The 19,290-nt window shown below is 52.4% G+C and overlaps 2 protein-coding genes across 2 annotated transcripts in view; one reads left to right on the top strand and one right to left on the bottom strand.

The window, feature by feature from the left end:
- LOC309684802 (E3 ubiquitin-protein ligase TRIM36-like) overlaps positions 1–6,084 on the bottom strand; it is a gene marked incomplete at both ends in the record, with an annotated part of 74,661 nt that extends 68,577 nt beyond the window's left edge. The window contains 1 exon segment of the mRNA XM_082500661.1: positions 6,079–6,084. Within this exon segment, the coding sequence (XP_082356787.1) occupies positions 6,079–6,084 (6 nt within the window).
- Positions 6,085–8,579: 2,495 nt separating this feature from the next.
- The window catches only part of LOC309684803 (E3 ubiquitin-protein ligase TRIM36-like), a gene marked incomplete at both ends in the record, with an annotated part of 208,294 nt that continues 197,583 nt past the window's right edge, over positions 8,580–19,290 (top strand). Inside the window, one exon of the mRNA XM_082500662.1 lies at positions 8,580–8,594. Coding sequence (XP_082356788.1) covers positions 8,580–8,594 — 15 coding nt within the window. The remainder of the gene's footprint in view (positions 8,595–19,290) is intronic.

The raw sequence follows: 19,290 nt of genomic DNA on the forward strand, positions 1-19,290 counted from the left end.
AGGTGCTTCCTCCCTTTCTCCAGCCCACCCAGCTCCCCCGACACCCCCACCCCCCCAGGCTGGTGGGTGCCAGCAGTGCCAGCCTGTCCCACTGGGTCGGGCACTGAGGGGGGCACAGCCCCAGCCGCGGGATGGGAGGAGGAACCATAGCACCAGGGATAAAACGTTGGTCTCTATTTCTTTAACATTTCCCATGGGGAGCACCCCAGGGTTCCGCGGCTGCACCACAGCTGGTGCCAGGAGGGACTGCAACGCCCCCCCTGTGGAAAGATTAATAAAAATGATCAATAATACAGCATTGGTCACACGTTAAGGAATGGTATACAATCAAAAGGCTTCTGTGTGAGCCGACTCGGGCAGGACGCAGGAACGACCACAAGACCACGGAAGACAAAGAACAAATGTGATCTCAATACCTCGCGAATTGGGGAGTCTCCGCAGCAACGCCCGGGCAGAGGGACAATCTTCTGTTACTTTCCCACATTCCACCCCCTCACTCAAGAGACCGCTTCTGCTGGGGCTGACAAAGTTGGAAATGTTCATTCAAACTTGTGGGGTGTAATACAGAGTAATTTACAGAGGCATGAAATAAACACACATAGAAAAAGGAATAAAATAGCCAAAAAGAATACTACATATGAAGACAACTCTTAAAAAGTAAACTAATTCAGAACTTGAGTATCATTTTTGTAGGAGTGCAGAGGCTTCCTAGTATTGCCAGTTAGCGAAACTGGAAAGCCACTGTTACGAGAGACTTTCAGACAGTTCTGAAATGATTTTTGCCAGTCAGTGTAAAGCAGCTTCCTTGAATGGAATACCTCGTTGGTCAGTTTTGGGTCACCTGTCCAGCCCGCTCCTGCCCACAGCTGCGACACCTCTATGCTTTTCTGCTTCTGACCCTCCAACGGGGCAAATAACAAAGTTGGCTGCCCTTGGGTGTTAGAGCAATGAGTCTAACCCCGAGCCTCTCCGCATACCATCCCTGGGCATCAGCTATACACATCGGGTCTTATCACTCTGAGAGCGACCAGTGCCTGCACGATACGCTGTTCATTTCAGGAGTTAGAAGAGGCTTGACTGAAAAGTAAAGTTACTGAACAGAAAATTGGTTCTGTTTTACCTCAAACCGGGACACCACCAGGACTCCCAGGTCCCTCTCTGCAGAGCTGCTCTCCAGCAGGTCAGCCCCTAACCTCTACCGGTGCACAGGGTTGTTCCTCCCGAGGTGCAGGACCCTACACTTGCCCTTGTTGAACTTCATTAGGTTCCTCTCCGCCCACCTCTCCAGCCTGGACAGGTCTCACTGAATGGCGGCACAGCCTTCTGGTGTGTCAGCTGCTCCTCCCTGTGCTGTGTCATCAGCAAACTTGCCGAGGGTACACTCTGCCCCCTCACCCATGTGATTGATGACGACTTATTGAAGAAGACTAGAACCAGTAATGACCCCTGAGGAACACCACTAGTTACAGGCCTCCTACCAGACCCTGCGCCGCTGATCACAACCCTCTGAGCTCTGCCACTCAGCCAGTTCTCAATGCGCCTCACTGTCCACTCATCTAACCCACACTTCCTAAGCTTAGCTAGGAGGATGTTATGGAGACAGTGTCGCCTCAAGGCGAGGTAGCCAACGTCCACTGCTCTGCCCTCATCTACACAGCCAGTCATGCCATCACAGAATGGTTCCCCCTTGGTGAATCCATGTTTACCACTCCCAATAACCTGCTTTTCCTCCACATGCCTACAGATGACATCCAGAATGAGCTGTTCCATCGCTCTGCCAGGGATGGAGGTGAGGCCGACTGGCCTGTAGTTTCCAGGCTCCTCTTTCTTGCCCTTTTTCAAGACCAGTGGGACATTGGCTTTCCTCCAGTCCTCAGGCACCTCTCCTGTTCTCCTTCACCTTTCCAAGACAGTGGAGAGCGGCTTCATAATAGCATCTACCACCTCCCTCAGCGCTTGTGGGTGCATCCCATGAGGGCCCATGGATTTGGGGATGTCGAGTGTGCCTAAATGATCTCTGACCCAATCCTCCTTGGCCAAGGGAAAGTCTTCCTTTGTGCAGACTCTTTCTCTTACCTCCAGGGTCTCGGATTCATGAGGACCAGCTTAAAGACTGAAGGCAAGGCAGCATTCAGGAATGCCTCTTCTGCAAAATGCTCCCTGACTCTGTGGCAGCTGAGCTGTCAGCCCCCTCTGCCCATGTTGCCCAACCAAGTGATGCACAGACAATGAGAGACACAGCGTCTGTGTGTTAAACAAGTGGTTTATTGACACCTTCATACACAGTAAAACTCCCCGAGGGAACGGAGTCAGGAGGAGGGAGGGCGGGAGCTGACCAGGGGGTAATAGGAGTCTCTGCTGCTGGTACCGGTGACCTCTGCCTAGTCAGTGCTCAGGAAGGTGTAGGAGTCACCTTGCTTCACGCCAAACATCATGTCAATCAGGATGGTACTACCGGAAGCGTGCGTCAGCCGGAGTTTGCAGGAGTGCCTGGACGGCAGCACCGTTAGATGGCAGAACTTGGAGTGAGGTAACATGGCCCAGGCTCCTTTTACCACTACCTGCAACCAGCGGGCGGTTTTGACGATGTCAAGGTAGGGGCCGGTGCAGAGGGTGCGTAGGAGGCTGGGACCCTGTTTTTTCCTCAGCTCCTCCTGGGGGTGGTGGAGGAAGCACAGCATGTCCTCCTCCAGCGACTCCCTCATGCAGGTGCACTGCAGCTCGACGCGGAGGCTGGAGTTCCTCGCCGGCATGTCCTCGGTGGCAGTGCCCAGGTCCACGTGGAAGGTGTGCCCGCGGGGAGGCTTCAGGGGCACGAGCAGGTGGTAGACGGCATCCTCCTCACGGGGACTCAACAATGCTAGGGCACCGCTCACCCCGATGACTGGCTTCAGTCGCGGCATGAAACTATTCCTGGACAGTTTTCCACAGACACGGAGAAGTTCATCCATCAGCTCCTCCACCATGCTGAAGGATTCAGAGAGGTCCAGGAGGCGGTCGGCTGAAACAGTGCACGCATGCTGGGCAACCCGGGGTTTTTCTCCTTCCTGCTTCTTGCCCTCCTTGCTGCTGCTGGCTGGCCAGCGGCTCCTTTTCCTGAGCCACCAGCAGAGCCCGAAGAGCAGCACCAGGAGTGCAGCGACCGCCCAGAACTGCCAGCGCTGCAAGGCAGCAAAGAGCAGGGCTCCCCAGGCAGAGTCGCTCTGCTCCACCTCCTGCAGCAGACGACTCATCTGCCGGCTGAGGAACTCCGCACGCTGCTGCATGCTCTGGCGCGTCTCCTCGTCCAGCTCACCACCGACGATCAGTGCATTCTGCACCATGGTTTCTATAACCATGCAGATGAATTCTACGATAGCCATGGTCTGCAGGAGGAGGGAGAGAAGGGGATCAGTGCTGGCGGCGGGGGCAGCAGGGACGGGAGCCGCAGGGAGCTGGGGGCAGGTAGGAGAGGGGCTGAGGCAGCGGGGAGGCAGCACTGCCTGCGCCCAGCCCCGGTGGTGGCGACGCACCGTGCCTGGCCCAAGGTGCTGCCGCGAGCGGCGGGGCCCTCAATGCCCAGTGAGAACCCACCCCCCGGGGCCGCGCGTTTCTGCCCTGGCCCTCGTCCAGCCCAGCCTCCCCCCGCCTGCGCACTCACCGCTGGCCCAAGCCGTACTGGGGCAGCGTTGCCTGCTGGTGCTCTTTACAGCTGCCCGCATCGCGACACGTCGCCTGTGATGTCACAGGCGCTGGAACGCATCACAGGCACACCCGGCGGCAGGCCCCAGCCTGTCCCAGCGGCCCTCGGCTGCCCTGGGGTCCTGGTTCAGGCCGGGCTGGAGTTAATTTTCTTCACGGGAGCTGCCGTCGTGCTGTGTTTTACGTTGGCTCTCGTCTGCCTGCCAGCGGCAATCTCGTAATCACAGAATACCCTGGGTGGGAAGGGACTCACGAGGATCTTGCAGTCCAGCCCCTGACTGCACGCCGGGCAACCTTCAATTAAGTCATAGAATCACAGAACCATTCGGGTCGGTAAAGACCCTTGAGACCCTCGAGTCCAACAGCAACACTAAGTGGCAGACGGGTCGGGCTCCAAGAGTTACAGTAATTGGGGTTCCATCAGGTTGGCGCCAGTCACCAGGTGGGTTCCCCCAGGGCTCAATTTCAGGGGCAGTGCTCTTGAATGTTTTTCTAAATGATCTGTATGCAGGACTTGAATGGACATTCAGTAAGTTTGCCGAGGATAGTAAAGGAGGAGGAGCTGTGGACTCCCTGGAGGGTAGAGAGGCTTTCCAGAGAGATCGGGGTAGAGTAGAGAGCGGTGCAATCACCACCAACCGTCTGAAGGGTAAGAAGAGCAAGTCAGGGATTCTGCAGCTGGGATGGGGTCATCCTGGTTACACATACAAACTGGGGGACAAGAGGCTGGAGAGCAGCTGTGCGGAAAGACATCTAGGGGTTTTGGGCTGATGGCAAGTTGAATATAGAATAGACTCGTAGAATCCTTTTGGTTGGAAGAGACCTTTAAGATTCTCAAGTCCAACCGTCAACCAAAACACTGCCAAGTCCACCACTAAACTATGTGCCTGAGCACCACCACAGCTACACGTCTTTTAAACACCTCCAGGGATGCTGACTCAACCGGTTCCCTGGGCAGCCTGTTCCAATGCTTGATAACCCTTTGGGTGAAGACATTTTTCCTAATATCCATCCTAAACCTCCCCTGGCACAACTTGAGGCCATTTCCTCTTGACCTATGGCCTGTTACTTGGGAGAAGAGACCAACACCCCCCTCGCTACAACCTCCTTTCAGGTACTTGTAGAGAGCAATAAGGTCTCCCCTCAGCCTCCTTTTCTCCAGGCTAAACAACCCCAGTTCCCTCAGCCGCTCCTCATAAGACTTGTCCTCTAGACTCTTCACCGGCATTGTTGCCCTCCTCTGAAAACGCTTCAGCACCTCAACGTCCCTCCTGTGTGAGGGGCCCAAAACTGAACACAGAACTCAAGGTGCAGCCTCACCAGCGCCCCAATACTGAGCCCTGGAGAACAGCGCTTCTGACCGGCCACCAACTGAATCACGAATGCAGGGTCCACTGCACCAGCTCTTCACAGAATCACAGAACAGTAGGGGTTGGAAGGGGCCTTCGGAGGTCATCTAGTCCAACCCCCCACCCTGCTAAAGCAGGTTCACCTAGAGCACATTGGACAGGGATGCATCCAGGCGGGTTTTGAGCACCTCCAGAGAAGGAGACTCCACAACCTCTCCGGACAGTCTGTTCCAGCGCTCTGTCACCCTCAAAGTAAAAATGCCTTTCCTCATGTTCAGACAGAATTTCCTGCATTCCAGTTTGTGCCCGTTGCCCCTTGTCCTATTGCTGGGCACCACTGAAAAGAGTCTGGCCCCATCCTCTTGACAGCCGCCCTTGAGATGTTGGTAAGCGTTGATGAGATCCCTCCTCAGTCTTCTCTTCTCCAGGCTAAACAGACCCAGGTCTCTCAGCCCCTCCTCATCAGAGAGGTGCTCCACTCCCTTGACCATCTTCATAGCCGTCCACTGGACTCTCTCCAGTAGTTGCTCGTCTTTCTTGAACAGGGGAGCCCAGAATTGGACACAGTACTGGACACAGATGTGGCCCCACCAGGGCAGAGGAGAGGGGGAGGAATGCCAAGGGACTCGAGCCCATTTACATCAGCAGGGTGCTGGGGCCCACTATATTCTTAAGCATGAATGTACGGGCCAGACCCTCAAACTACAGGTGCGTAAAGTGACACAGATATGGATCATGTAGCATGGAAAAATCTGGCCACCTTTCCCAGGAAGCAAGGGAGTCCTGGCTAGTGCCTACTCCAGGCCACAGGCAGCGGGGCCACCGGCGTGTGGCTGCAGGTCCTCACTGAGTAAGCTTCTCCTACTACCAAAGCAAGCGCCCAAGTTGTTGATCAGCTCCATGGCACCCACCCAGTTCAAGAAGAAAAAGCAGCAGATGGCATGGCAAGAGTCGTTACAGAAATAAAACAAAACCTTTTTTACTTTTTCCTAAAACTAATGAGGTTTCCTCAAACAGTAACAAATTAGAGCGTTGTACCTGTCCATACCGACATGGCTCTCCCGGCCAGTGTCCAGGGAGAGGCAGCGCTGGGGGCTACGGACACGGGGCAACAGCACTTGCAGGACACCAGCAGACATGGGGACCGCTTTTTTAGGGCTTGTTTGTATTTACTATCTAGACAAGAAAGGGTGGGTTAAGAAGCAGCCAAGTTTAGGATGAAAGAGTTTTTCACAAATTTCTCCAGGCCCTGGAGAAAAAAAACCACAACCCACTATAATTCCCTAAGAGCACGGGCTCCCCAGCACCTGCGCTGCCTCCTCTCCTGGAGTCACCTGCCAGATCAATTGCATTGACAGGCCCGGGGCAAGATCCAGTTTTGGCCGGTAAAGATGCAGAGCCCAGGCTGGCCCGAAGGCAGGCAGGCGCAAGGGGAGCGGGGGTTCTGGCAGGGAGGACACCCAGTGACACCAGCACGGGCTGGGAGATGCTCTCAGTAGCCAGCACAGCGAATGCTCTGCAGGTAGGGACAGAGCCACCGGGAGCAGCTGCTGCCAGAGAAGGTTTGCCCATGCGTTCAGGGCACAGGAGGGAGGCTGTGGCCTTTGGACAGATGTCCTCCCCTTCTGCTGCCGCTGGATGGCCACCCCTCTGCCCAGCCAGTGGGCTGGTTCTGCTGGTGGGCTTCCAAGAATCACCATTCAATGCTCTCGTGGACACTCTCAAGGCAGCTGGGTGGGCACACTTATGGCAGCACACCTGTTTTTTGGGGAGGGGGGAGAAGGGCAAAGCACCCTCCCATTCCTCCAGCATCATCATTCAATTCCCTCAATTCAGCGTTACTGGACCTATACACCGGTATATAGACATAGCACCGTCCCTGGACACCTATGTCAGGCATCTCTCAGCCAGGTCAGCACAGCGGGAACCCGCCAAGGAAGGGTTTCAAACTCGGCCAAGTGTTTGAGTAGAGGGGGAAATGCTTTCATTTCCTAACTTTCCCTTAAAATAACGCGCACGATCTGTTCTGGGAACACCCACCCAGTGAAAATCCCTCCGGAGGCTGCCTGCCAAAGCCTGTGAAAATCCCTTCTGGGAGCCGTGTCCGCTATTTCAGACACAGCCTGTTCATAGGAACATAAATCTGCTGTCCTCACTGATGAATATTATTCAAGCTGGATTGAATGTGCCTGGGCACGTCTTTCTTAACTTGGCTCAGACAACCACCTGCTACTTCACGTGCGTTTGTTGCTCAGTGCAGATGTCTTTATCGAGTCACCCGTGCTGTCGAGAGCGGCTGCAGAGGGCTGCATGCTCACCTTTCCCCACCGCCTCGCACTGTCCATGCACATGACTGGTGAAGAAGCCATTGCTCTCCGCTCTGCCCGAGTGCTTTGCCTCGGGATTCTCCTCACTTGCAGCGCTATTCCAACATGCTGTCAAATACGGGGCAGAGAATACCCGATGTTTAGGAAAGAAAGTAGTAGAGCATGGCACAACTCCCCAACAACATAATAGAGATGACACTTATGGGAATTTAACGACGTCTGTAGGAAGTGAGGCGAATATCTATACAATTTACAAGAGGTTTCTTTTGCTGAGCCTCTGTCTGGAGGTCCTCACCAGCGACAAAGCACCTCCTGTATTTCACTAGGGGGTCAAAACCACTGGAAGAGGATTCTGAATTCCACAGGCTATCTCCCTCCACTACTGTAATTCCTATAGTAAAGAAGGGAGGGGGAGGGAGAGGGAATAAAACCCCTATTTTAGCACTTCGTCTGCTGGCAACGTGAATTGTTTAAAACCAAAGGAATCCCCACGTGTTTTGGGACATCGGAACATTGGCGCACACAGACCTCTGTAAGATTTGGCAGAAGACGACGCTGTTTTCACCCATACCCAGAGAGCACCGCATCCTGCCAGCCACTCCAAGCTCCCTCTGCCATTTCAGCATGCTGCTGGCACCAACTCCACCCGCCGGAGATAACCTAACACCCCCGCTGAATGCAAGGCGTCTGAAGGCAATTGCTGTATCAGAGAACTTGACTCTGCTAACATCCTTAGCAGTAGACATCATCCACAAGCTTCACGTGGATGTGCCAAAGAAATGTTCTATCAACTGACACACGCAGACCAATAACAGAAGGTTTCAACCAAGCAAAAGATGGAGAAGACAGAGGCGCAATATTACTAGCATATGAATCAAATCTGCGTTTCCACAAGACAGCCGTAACTCTGACTCTCTGAGTATCAACCAAAGATGCAGTGGGTCTAAGTTACCTTCAGGTAAGGTACAGACCAACCAAATAGATATAACCCAAGTATTTCAGCTGTGAAGTTTCAGTTCCAGCGTACTTCTGCCTTTCAAGATAATTCAACTCAAACAAAAGTACTCACCCAGTTAACAGCACAGAGGTTTCAGTTTTCTTCCAAATTCACAAATTCGATGAGAAGAGAACACAAGTTTGAGCTAACAGTCTAGAAGGGGTGTGTTTGCTGATCCTTAGGTAGCAGTACGTGTGCCTGGTCAGAGTCAAGCAAAAGGGCACGATGACCCCAGAACAGGTACATATGCCATCAGGACAGTTTGGGAGGTAGGAAATATGACCAGATTCATGAGAAAAAAATTAGCTGCATTGCTCAGCATGGCACATTCCCAGAGAGAGGAACTCAAGCCATACACAAAACCTGAGAACAAAGCTTTTAGTCAGATACGTTACTGCTGAGAAAGAGTGACAGCAGAGATGGACCAACTGCTTGTGCTCATCTGATCAGGCACCAGTGGCTGAAAAGTAATGTTGTCATTTGCGCTGGTTTACACCCAATCTCTCTGGGGCTTTATGTCCAGAGAGCCATTGCTGCTGAAAGAACAGACAACTCAATACTTTAAAATAGACTGTATGGCTTTTGTTAGTATCTGAATAAAAAGACATCTTCACAAACTAATCTGACGCGGCTGTAAGTAGCACCTGCGACTCCGGTTATTTCTTCCAGTGCTAAATGCTTTACTGTCCAACTCTTCATGACTCAGAGGAAACTCCCAGAAAATAGACACTTTCTACTTCAACTCATGGTCTACAGTCAACAACTAAATTAGGCTTAGGAACTTGGAACTAAGACATGAAGAAGTTAAAAAATCGCCCGAAGAACTCAGACAAGCCCAAGATCGCACAAGACCATATCCTTGCCAGACTTGGCTTCAGAGCAGATCAAAGAAAGATGAAACTGGGATCACATCGGCCCACACTGCTGAGTTTCACGGAAAGTCTTCACAGTGATTTATATCTTCAGAGGGCTACAGCCGGGCTTGTCTGCCTGGAGACAGAAACAACCGCATCTGGCTACTCTGCAGGAAGAACTGATTCAGTTTAACCCTTCCACATACAATACAGCCTTTTCCTGAACCCAAGCGCACCTCTGCGTGTGATTGTGAGTAAACGTTATAATCCGTTGAGCTGATTAAGTAACGATATTTCCCAGTATAACCATGGCAAAAGGAGTTTATTAGTATACCTTGTCTGCATTATTTTCCAGGAGTGATGATAATACGTGAAAAATCTGCCGTTTCTCCATGAGAAGACAACGGAGCAGGTCGTGCCCAGAGTATTGTAATGCATCATGGTTAGCAGAGTCTTTCTGGGATTGAGAGGAGCAGAAGCCTCCTGACTTTTTAAAAGACCCTGTTTGGATTAGTGCAGGGAGAGGACTCGGGAGGGAACTCTGAGAATGCTCTCAGGTCTCTGTAAAAGTTTGTTTCAGGTCTGTTTAGCTCAGAGGCTGCAGTCTCCAGCCTGTCCCTGTGTAATGTGCAAAGTCAGAGGACACAACACAGTAACGTACCATCTTTCTAGAGACTTGCTTTTAACACTAGGATCAGTCACAAGGCAGACAAATTTGCTACTTTGACCTGAGGGCTAAATCCAAAGGGGAACTGAATTAGTCAGAACCAGAGAGACCTCACGCTCCTGGGCAGGGTGTTTGGGGCTCCCCAGATAATGTCACGGAGCAGTAGAAAGTGGAACTGTCTTCCCTGGAAACCATCAAGCTAAGCAAAGAGCCATCTGAGCCTAGCCAACAGTGCAGGCCACCAAGAACATGTAATTGTGTCCACTAAGAAATGTCAGCTGTGAGCCCATTTCTGAGACTGGCTCTTAAAGCCAGAGAGAAACAGGTCCAGCTAATGGTTAGAGAATTTCAAGTCGCCACTTTAGGCCGATTTGGACCAAGGACTTGAATGCCATCATGCAAGCCTGCATGATCTCTTTAAGCTCTGTAGACTTGCTGCATGCCAAAGGCACTTCAGGAAATTCTAGTCCCTAGAAGACAGACTCCTTTTTCACCAAATAATTTCCCTGCATTACTAGCTCTCAAACCAAAGACTGCCATCCTTGAATCCCTCGAGAGACAAAAACGGAATACCAGTCCTTGGCCTGCTGAGCAGATCTGTTGCATGGGTAGGTGAGGGGATCCCCCAGATCCTGATCCCTGCTCCATGGATTGTTTACGCATTTCCTTCAATGACTTCTTCACATGAAACAGTTGGTCAGGACAGTAGCCAGCATCAACCTGCCAGGTCAGGGCACCACTTACTCTTCCCTACAATCGCTGGTTCGGCCAACATTTCATCATTTATTTTTTTTTAAATCACAACTTTAGTAGTCAAGGCAGAAAGCCAGAGCAGTACATAGCCAACAGGGCAGGGTGGTAAGAATTTGACTCCTTTTAAGCAGAGGAAGGGACTGAGTGCATGCCATGGGCAAACACTCCAGCTGCAAGAGGAGCCATTTTGGCAGAAACCTGTTCTACGGTTTATTTAAATATGCTCCAACGATGCTACCTCTGGTGGGTTAGCCTTGGCCAATGGTCAAACTCCCACTCAATTGGCAACGTAAGGGTGAATTCTTTTTAGCTCAGCGGGCCCATGACACCTCAGGTCATCAAGGAAGAGATGCAACATACAGATGGGCTCATGACCGAGGGGTGGGTTTGACTATGGATAATATATCACAGGTTATTCATGAATGTGAAACATGTGCTGAAATTAAGCAAGCTAAACGGTCAAAACCTTTATGGTACGGAGAACGGTGGCTGAAATATAAGTATGGAGAGGCCTGGCAAAGTGACTATATTTCCCTTCCACAAACCCGCCAGGGCAAGTGCTATGTGCTTACAATGGTGGAAGCAACCACTGGATGGCTGGAAACGTATGCTGTGTCTCATGCCACTGCCCGTAGCACTATTTTAGGCCTGGAAAGACAAATGTTGTGGCGACATGGTACTCCAGAGAGAATTGAGTCAGACAATGGGACTCACTTCCGAAATAATCTCATAGATGCCTGGGCTAAAGAACATGGTATTGAATGGATATATCATATCCCCTACCACGCACCAGCTGCTGGGAAGGTCGAACGATGCGATGGATTACTGGAGACTACCTTGAAAGCAATGACTGCTGGAACATTTAAAAAGTGGGATGAGCATTTACCGAAAGCCACCTGGTTAGTCAACACCAGGGGAACTGTCAGCCGAGCTGGTCCGGCTCAGTCAGAGCTTTTACCTACTGTAGAAGGGGACAAGGTCCCTGTGGTGCATGTAAAGAATATGTTGGGGAAAACAGTCTGGGTTACCCCGGCCTCAGGTAAAGGCAGGCCCGCTCGTGGGGTTGCTTTTGCTGAAGGACCAGGGCATACCTGGTGGGTGATGCAGGAAAATGGAGAAGTTCGATGTACCCGTTAGGAGATTTGATTTGGGGCGAGAATCCTTAATTTTAAAATGTGTGGTGTTAATTGTCACATAACACTAACAGTGTTCAATAAGTGTTTTTCAGGATAACACGGTGGTAATGAAACCGGAGCCAACTCCATTGAATGGCGTCCAGCGACAGGGAACATGCTAGCCGTGAGCACAACACGTTATATTGCTGCGCCCAACTCTACACGTCTGTTGTCCTGTATGGAGGCCTGGTCCCGATCTGACAACTGAGACGATGCCACATCACTGGTTCTTACCCTAAAAGACTATTATGATAGATGGAACTCCTAGTTTTCAACTAAAAAACTTAATAGACCTTTTAGAGGAAGAGCTTATAGCTTTAGAGGATTATATATTTGTGTGTATATATATGAGAGGACTAATACAACAGTAATTTGAGTGTGTCATATATATGGTATGAAATAAGGGGTGGAATGTCCTGGTTTGAGAGACACAGGACTAATTTCTCTTCTAATGCTTGGGAAAACTGCACTTTCAGAAGACTCCAGTGTCTGAATTTGTGAAAATATTTACTTTACAGCCAGCTATGGTGTGTGGGTCTCAAGGTCTCAGTGTTTTCGAGCTCGCCAGGTGCAGGGATGAGGAGGAGCGAGACCCGGGCACTTGACCCAAGCTGGCCAACAGGATTATTTCATACCATCAACGTCACACTCATTATAAATTAGAAAGTTTGCTGCGAAGTTCTCTCTCTCCCTTGATGGCTGCCATCCTGAGAACTTCGTGCCCTGGTGCCGGAGCCCTGAGGCCTTCCCTTCCTCCTGAAGCCGTAGCGCTCGCAGTGTCCGACATTTGCTGTCCACTGCTGGGAGTGCACAGCTTCCTACTGATAGAATTGGCTGAGTATAATCTTTGCATATTCTGTATTGGTGTCGGGATCAATATCAGTTCTTTAGTGCTGTTAATGTTAATTATCTAATCTTATTCTATTAAATCTGTTTATACTTCAGCTCTCAGGTTTTCTTGTTTTTCCCGATTTCCCTTTCCCAGGTGGGGAGGGGTCATCGGGTGATAGAATGATTGTCTAAATGACAACAGATTGTTATGGGTCTCTCAAACCATAACACTCCTGAAGACACCATTGCAAACTGAAATTAACATCACCGTGCACCAGTTATTCTTTATGTTGTCTCTATTTTTTCAGTCTTTCCCTGTCTGTTTTGTGCTGGGGTTGTGTCTTTCCGGTGGCCAGAAATGGCCTTGTCATTACAATTCGCAGAGAAGGACTGGCAGTGTAACGTGCTCGTTGTTGTTTCCCCAGCATCATCTTTTTGCCACTCCAGCATCTTTTTGGTGGAAAGAACTGACCTGGAAGCACTGATTGTTGTGGAAAGGTAAACTTGTAGTGTGACTGTTTGGTGGTATTGTTTCTTGTGTAACTCTGCTTTTCACATGGCTTGTTTCAGCTAGTGAATGCTTTAAGTGAAATGCTACTTTGTTTATGTTTCCAAATTGATGTACTGAAGGTGTTGGGTTGGAATGTGTTTTTCTGCACAACCTAGAGTTTTGGGGAAAAGAGCAACAAGCTTTAAGATTTTGATCCTTGCGTGTCACAAAGCGGGAATGTTACTTTGAAAAACTGTTCTATGGGATTCTAATAAAAGAAGCAGCAACTTGGAACTTGGTGTTATTTTAATCAGTCTTTAATCAGTCTTACCCCGGCAGAAAACACTCATTCCCTCCAAGAAGCAGCAGAGGTTTCTAGTATGAGCCGGGCCTCTGCTTCCCAGCATGAAAAGGTCAAGATTGGTGAAGATACGGCGGCCTTGTGGAAGGAAAGGGAAAGGTACTGGAAGCAGAGGAGCCGCAGCAAGGCAGCGGGGCTGCGTCTGGGGGCCTCTTCCCGCTCTTGCCCTCGGCATCCCGTCGGGGCGGGAAGAGGCGGACGCCTCCAGCGGCGCCTGTGCTGTCGGCACCGGTGACTCGGGGCCCGATGCTCCTGGCTGCCGCCGTCAGTGCCACCGGCCCCGAGCTCGCTGGCGGGAGCAGTCGGGGCGGGAAAAGGCTTCTGCGTTGCTCCTCTTGCGCAGACGTGGCTGTGCTACTTACCCGCCCCGACGGGGGCTCCCCCGGCCGGGGGCTGCCCCTCCTGCCGCTGCGCTGCGCTGCGCTGCGGGGGCTGCTCTGGGCGGCCCCTCGGGCTCCTTTCGCTCCGCATCGGGCAACCTGCGGCGCTCGGTGACTCCCGGGCGCAGCCCCGCAGGGCTCTGCCCGCCCCGCGGTGGCCCCACCGCCCTCCCAGCGGGGGAGAGGGCGGGTACGGACGGGACGGTGTGTGCGGCACAGAGCCCGTGCGGCGGGGCCCGGGGCAGGCAGGAGGGTCCGGCCGTGCCCCCCGCCGGCTGCCCCGCCAAAGGGGGATGGCCGCCGGGACGGAGCGGCCCCAGCCCAGCCCCGGGGCTGCCCCGACGCCCGGACAGCGGGGACCCGAGGGACACCGAGCGGCTGCCCCGGACCGGCCGGGACCGCGGGGCAGCGCAGGAGGGGAGCGCCCCGCAGCCTCCTCCCAGGGCGGCTCGGACCCTCCGCCCGCCGCTCCTCTGCCCGCCCTGCGCCAGCCCGGCCCCGCCGCCGCGCTCGGGGACGGCCCTGACCGGCCGAGAGGGGCCGCGAGATGACGAGCCGATCCGAGCGGGGCCGAGCGGCAGCCGGTACCTCTCGCCACAGCCGCTGGCGAGACCTGGGCGTTGCCCGGGCAACGGCGGGAGGTTCAAACGCGCCGCAGCGGAGGGAGCGGCCGGTGGCCGAGGGAGCCGCTCCGGGGCCGGCCCGCTCCGCGGCGGAGAGCAGCGCAGCGTGAGGGGGGAGCAGGGGGACGGTGCGCTCGGCCTGGCGGCAGAGCCGCGGGAGGAAGGAGAAAGGCTGAGGAGCAGCCGGGAGCGTGAGCGAGAGAGAGAGGGGCCGCTGGAGCCACGCTCTGCCCTCCCGGAGACGGGGACGGGAACGGAGGACCGGATCTGCCGGTGACATGCGGAAACGAAACTCCAGAGACTCCACAACCGGGAAGGTTGTAAAGTAGGTGTTTATTCAGCGCTGGGCAGCACGGGGGGGTCGCCCCACCACAATCGTGCGCGCCCAATGCAGCGGCCTTCTCAAATATATATAGTTCTTAATTACATAATCATAAGATTTCCCAATACGCCTATACATATGCATAACCTGTCCCAACTTTGTATTAAAATTAGCTCTAAGAAGTCATTTCCATAAACTCCTCCCAACTGCGCTTGCGCAATGCCTCCTGGTGGTGGTCGCTGAGGGTCGTGACCACGAAGGCTGATGATTCCTCTTCATCACCGCAAGTAACTCTTTGTCCTTGCGCAGACTCAGTTCTTCTTTGGTCTTTGTCCAGACCGCAGGGTCGGTTTCAGCCGCTTTTCAAGGCATACTCTTATTCGTTATCAGGAGCTGTCCTTGGCAATCTCAAGACTTCTTGCTTCGTCCATTTTTATCAGGCCTGTCCTTTAGGTTATGAATCACTGCTAGTCAATCAGTGCACAATGTGTTATTGTCTCTATCACATACCCCTGACTCACCGGGCAGACCCTCCTCTTGGGGAAGTCTGCTGCCCCCCTGGGCCCGGGTTAAGGACGTCACTAGGAAACTTCCCGGCCTGGTACGGCCCTCGGACTATTGCCCAGCGCTGCTCTTCCCTGTGGGTGGCCACGAAGCCACAATGCGTAGTCCGAGGGCGATCCGGAGAAACTTCAGGGCCTTGGGATGGGTGGTAAGGGAATCTGGAGCGCCGGCTATTTTTCCTCTCTCCTTCCAGTTATGCGCAGTGACACTGGAAGGAACAGACGGACCTGGTCTCTTAATACATGGCTCCGTGGCTGCTGTCACCACCACAATTTTCGTTTTTTTGCACAAATAGGGTGGCCTCCATGGTGCCAGGCCTGCTGGGGTCAGATGGGATTGAGCTTTCTGAAAGGGGGAAGAGGGTCTTTGCTCAGGAGCCAGTGGGGCTCATTGGCAGAGCTTTAAACTAGACTTGAAGGGGTCAGGGATAGGATCAGGCTTGAAGGGGTCAGGGATAGGATCAGGCTTGCCCGTGACAAGCTGCGGGAACATGCTAAGGTCAGGGGGACGGGGCGCCAGCGAGGACCCTCAGCCTGTTGGTCTGAGACGTGCTGGGTGCAGCAGACTCGGAGTCTTATGGAGATGAGCCAGGGGCTTCTGACGGAACAGAAGCCAACAGGGAAACATCAGCGAAATCACAGTATCATAGAATCATTTGGGTTGGAAGGGACCTTTAGAGGTTGTTGAGTCCAACCCCCTGCAATAAGCAGGGATGGGGCATCTGGGAAGATTATGTTTTTTGATGATGAGGGTGGGGAGACACTGGCCCAGGTTGCCCAAAGAGGTGGGAGATGGCCCATACCTGGAAACATTCCAGGTCAGGTTGGATGGGGCTCTGAGCAACCAGATCCAATTGAAGACCACCCAGACCATTCTATGATTAACTACCGCTTGGAAAAAACATACAAAGGAAAACTGAGTTAGAAGCAGGTTAGGCTGATTCACACAGAGACTGGAGACGCAAAGAGTAAGGAAGACCCTCCCATTGAGTCACGAGGTTCAGAGTGGATCCCCTTGCCTTCTAAACTCCTTATGGAGCCCCGGTCTCACACTTGGAGAACAGCTTATGTCTAACGGAATTATCTATACAATGTTTGCAATAATATTGAGTAGCTGCATGGATTAGTAATGTCTCATTAGTACTAATTCAGCACACTCTCAGTCACTTACTGAGGATCTGCCGCAGCTAAGGCATCTCTCCGCCGTGGGTGAGGAAGGCTCTCAGTCTCAGGTAAGGAATCTCTAACCTTGAGAGTCGCCCCTGCCCACGGGGAGAGTCGCCTGGCGTGCAGTCCAGCTGCCATTCAGGGAGAGGTCAAATTGGGCTCCTCCTGACGGTGATATTTATCGAGGGGAGTAGTTGGCTGCTAGGCGATAGCACAGACGAGAGAGATGTCTTTTGTTTAGCTCGGGTATCTCGTTCTGTACTTTGGTTACCTTGCATTTTTAGGGTTTGAAACCACCTTTAGTTCTTAAAGCAAGCAAACAAATAAACTTCTCCTGTACAACAGAATTTTACATTGTGTAACAGTTCTTTGGTTCCTTTTCCTTTCAGAATTCCTCCAAAGAAAAGGAGTGTGACTTTAGTCCAGCATCCCTTAGCATGGGCTGTAGCCAAGTGAGATTCTGTAAGTAAAGAATTCCTGGATTGTTTCATTCAGTTCGGTCATATTTGACTGCTTGCCCTCACTATCCCTCGGCAGCACTTTCACAGCCCGACCAACACTGGGGCTCTGCGCTTTCCTTGCACCGTAACGCTCCCAACACTCTCTCCCACACTCGCCAGAGCCCCGCTCCAAAATGGAAAACATCCAGCGACTGCTCCTACACAAAAGGAGCAAGGATGGAAAGCTGTTCCTGCCTTCACCATCCCGTAGCAGCGCTTTGACAGGCAGCTAATGGCAGCGTGGGCTGAGGCTGAGGTCCCCAGCAGCACGGGTGGCCCAGAGGAGAGAGGTGTCTGTTGCGGATGGAGTGATGCACTTCACTCGTAGAGAAGCAGCGACACGTTTATTGATACAAAACAGGGATTTAACAAAGTTTGAGAGTAAATGCGACAGTGCTTTAGCAGGATTCGATGGCAAGGTACACTTGGTTATTTCCTGCATGGAGGACAGGGTCAGGCAGAACTGCCAGGGAGACCCTCCTGTTGGGCTGAGGTTCGGAAAGGAGCCCCTTGCTTTCTAACCTCCTTCTCAGAGAGGAGTCTGGGTGCGGCTGGATCCAATCCTGGTCCCAGACTGGGTCAACGGTTTATGTCTAAGGGATTATATATGTGCAATCGATCCTTTCTATCACTTAGCTAAGATTTTACAGTTTCGCGTGCTATTAATCACTGACCGAGGATCTGTTGCGGCAAAGAATCTGTGAAGCTCGAGGAGTAACCTTGAGAGGCGTCCCCGCTCATGGGGAGATCCTGGCGTGCAGGGGAGCTCAAAGGGCTCTTGGGCTGTTCACTATTGATGTGGGTGAGATGATTGACCTATAGTCATATCTGCATATTGGCCACAGTACCAGCACTGCTCAAGTTAGCCCTTGGCTACTGTGGTGTTATGTGTTTCCCCGAAACCACATCGAGCCGGGGGCAGCCATCACATGTACACGTGCCCATTGTGACCACCACAGGTGTTAGTGCTTGGGCAGGGTCACGGGAGATAAAGGTCAGGTTGGAAGGCGGGGAGGGGGAGCACACCATCACAGTGTCAAGGAAGCGATGTTGGTGCAATACCGTTCCCTCCTCGACATATCTTTTCCAGCCAGGTGTCCCTGGAGCTGTGGGATTCTCATACAGAACTCACACCCTAACCTAACGCTAATGGGAGGGTTGGATGGATCCAGGAACAGAGACCTATTGGCAAAACAGAAGGAAGCTTCCTTGGAGGAGTCTTGGTAGCTACCTGTGATATCAGGTCCCTCAACGAGAGTTCAAAAGTCTGTGGGAGATGCCTGGGAGGAGTCATGGATTTGTCGCAGGGTAAAAAGCTTTGCCTAAAAGAGAAAAAACATTTCCAAATGAGAAAAAACCATCACAGTTATCTCCCTTTGGAGAGTCTGGAGGTCCTACCAGGGATCTGAGGTCCCTAAAATACATGACAAAAGACAACACCAGAAGCCTGGAAGGAGCCTCGGGTGAAACCCAGAGGATGGAACATTGTCCAAGGAGAAAAATCATCTCAGGTATCTTCCCTGGAGGAGTCTGGGATTGGTACCCAGGATTACAGGGTCATAAACCAAAGGATAAACTGTGTGGGAGATGCCTAGGAGGAGTCTAAGGTGCATCCCGCAGGACGGACAATATTCCAAGGAGAAAAATCATCTCGGGTATCTTCCCTGGAGGAGTCTGGGGTTGCTACCTGGGATCACAGGGCCCTAAACCCCAGGAAGAAAACACTCAGGAACAGAGCTGGGAGGAGTCTCGGGTGCATCCCGCAGGATGGAGCATTGCCCAAGGACGAAAATCATCTTGGGTATCTTCCCTAGAGGAGTCTGGGGTTGCTACCAGGGATTACAGGGCCCCGAACCACAGGAAAAATGTCTCAGGGAGACGCCTGGGAAGAATCTCAGATACATCCCAGAGGAAGGAGCATTGCCCAAGGAGAAAAATCATCTCGACTATTTTCCCTGGAGGAGTCTGGGGTTGCTACCTGGGATAACAGGGCCCCAAACCACTGGAGAAAAGTCTGCGGGAGATGCCTGGGAAGAATCTCGGATGCATCCCAGAGGATGGAACATTTTCTAAAGAGAAAAATCATCTCGGGTATCTTCCCTGGAGGAGTCTGGGGTTGCTACCCGGGATGACAGGACCCTAAACCACCGGAAAAAAGACTCAGGGACATACCTGAGAGGAGTCTCCGGTGAATCCCAGACGATGCAGCATTGTCCAAGGAGAAAAATCACCTCGGGTATCTTCCCTGGA

The sequence above is a fragment of the Vanellus vanellus genome, assembly GCF_965231255.1.
Source record: "Vanellus vanellus genome assembly, contig: HAP1_SCAFFOLD_44, whole genome shotgun sequence".
In the NCBI taxonomy this organism is placed as follows: Eukaryota; Metazoa; Chordata; class Aves; order Charadriiformes; family Charadriidae; genus Vanellus; species Vanellus vanellus.